The sequence below is a fragment of the Haplochromis burtoni genome, unplaced genomic scaffold (assembly GCF_018398535.1).
Source record: "Haplochromis burtoni strain Fernald_Lab_line unplaced genomic scaffold, NCSU_Asbu1 Contig_872, whole genome shotgun sequence".
NCBI lineage: Eukaryota > Metazoa > Chordata > Actinopteri > Cichliformes > Cichlidae > Haplochromis > Haplochromis burtoni.
The window spans coordinates 81207-82239 of record NW_024583233.1 but is presented as its reverse complement, the minus strand read 5'-3'; the positions used below and the strand labels follow the sequence as shown (position 1 = coordinate 82239).

General features: G+C 33.4%; 1 protein-coding gene across 1 annotated transcript in view; it reads left to right on the top strand.

The window, feature by feature from the left end:
- LOC102309838 (extracellular calcium-sensing receptor-like) overlaps positions 1–800 on the top strand; it is a 7208-nt gene extending 6408 nt beyond the window's left edge. Inside the window, exon 7 of the mRNA XM_042215924.1 lies at positions 786–800. Coding sequence (XP_042071858.1) covers positions 786–800 — 15 coding nt within the window. The remainder of the gene's footprint in view (positions 1–785) is intronic.
- The last annotated feature ends 233 nt before the right edge of the window (positions 801–1033 follow it).

The window sequence follows — 1033 nt, the reverse complement described above, 5'->3', positions numbered from 1 at the left end:
CTTGGTTATATAGGACTTCTGGCTATTTTATGTTTCATTTTTGCATTTTTAGCTCGAAAACTACCCGATAATTTCAATGAGGCCAAGTTTATCACTTTCAGCATGCTGATATTCTGTGCAGTGTGGATTACATTTATCCCAGCATATGTCAGCTCTCCTGGAAAGTTCAGTGTTGCTGTAGAAATATTTGCTATACTTGCTTCCAGTTTTGGACTGCTAATTTGCATCTTCATACCCAAATGTTATATAATCTTACTGAAACCAGAAAATAATACAAAAAAACATATTATGGGGAAGAAGGCACCATAGTCACTTTCAAAACTGAATGCGGTAAAATGGAATTTTAATGTTATTATTATTTTTACATAATTGGGTCATCATCCTTTCAGAATATAAATAAGCTGCCAGCAGGATATAGTCCATTGATACCAGCTTTGTAGAAACTGCTTCTTCTTTCTGATGCATTTTCATTACTTACTTTGTAATTTACTCAAACAAAAAAAAAAAAAAAACATACCAAGTGACTGATAGCTAAAGGTTATTGAGTCATTCACACATTCATCATGACGTGCTTTTATTTTGTTCTGTCAAACTCTGGAAATTTGTTATTTGAATGACATGCCACTGCAGATAAAATTATTAAGAGTATGTATTATTCTGTAACCTGTTCATTCTCCATATCAAGAGGCCTCCAACCACTGTTGAATTTTAGTGTGCAGCACAGTCTTGATTACAGTAGTTGCTTTGCTTTGTCCATGTATGCGTTTTATGCGTGATTCTCAAAGAGCAGCTACACATAGATACATGGCTAATGAAATCAGAAAAGTTTAACTTTTTTCTCCTAATTTAATGATAATATCAATAACAGTTAAGCTCTTCCTTGATATAAGATCAGAACAAAATACAGTCCCAAACGCATAGAAATAGCTGCGTTTTCAAAAATACCCATGTAGGTGTGGACACAGCGTAAAAGAGTTAGTAGTTTATTTTATTACTACCTGTAATTTATTGCAGATTACTTGTACAGTGGAAC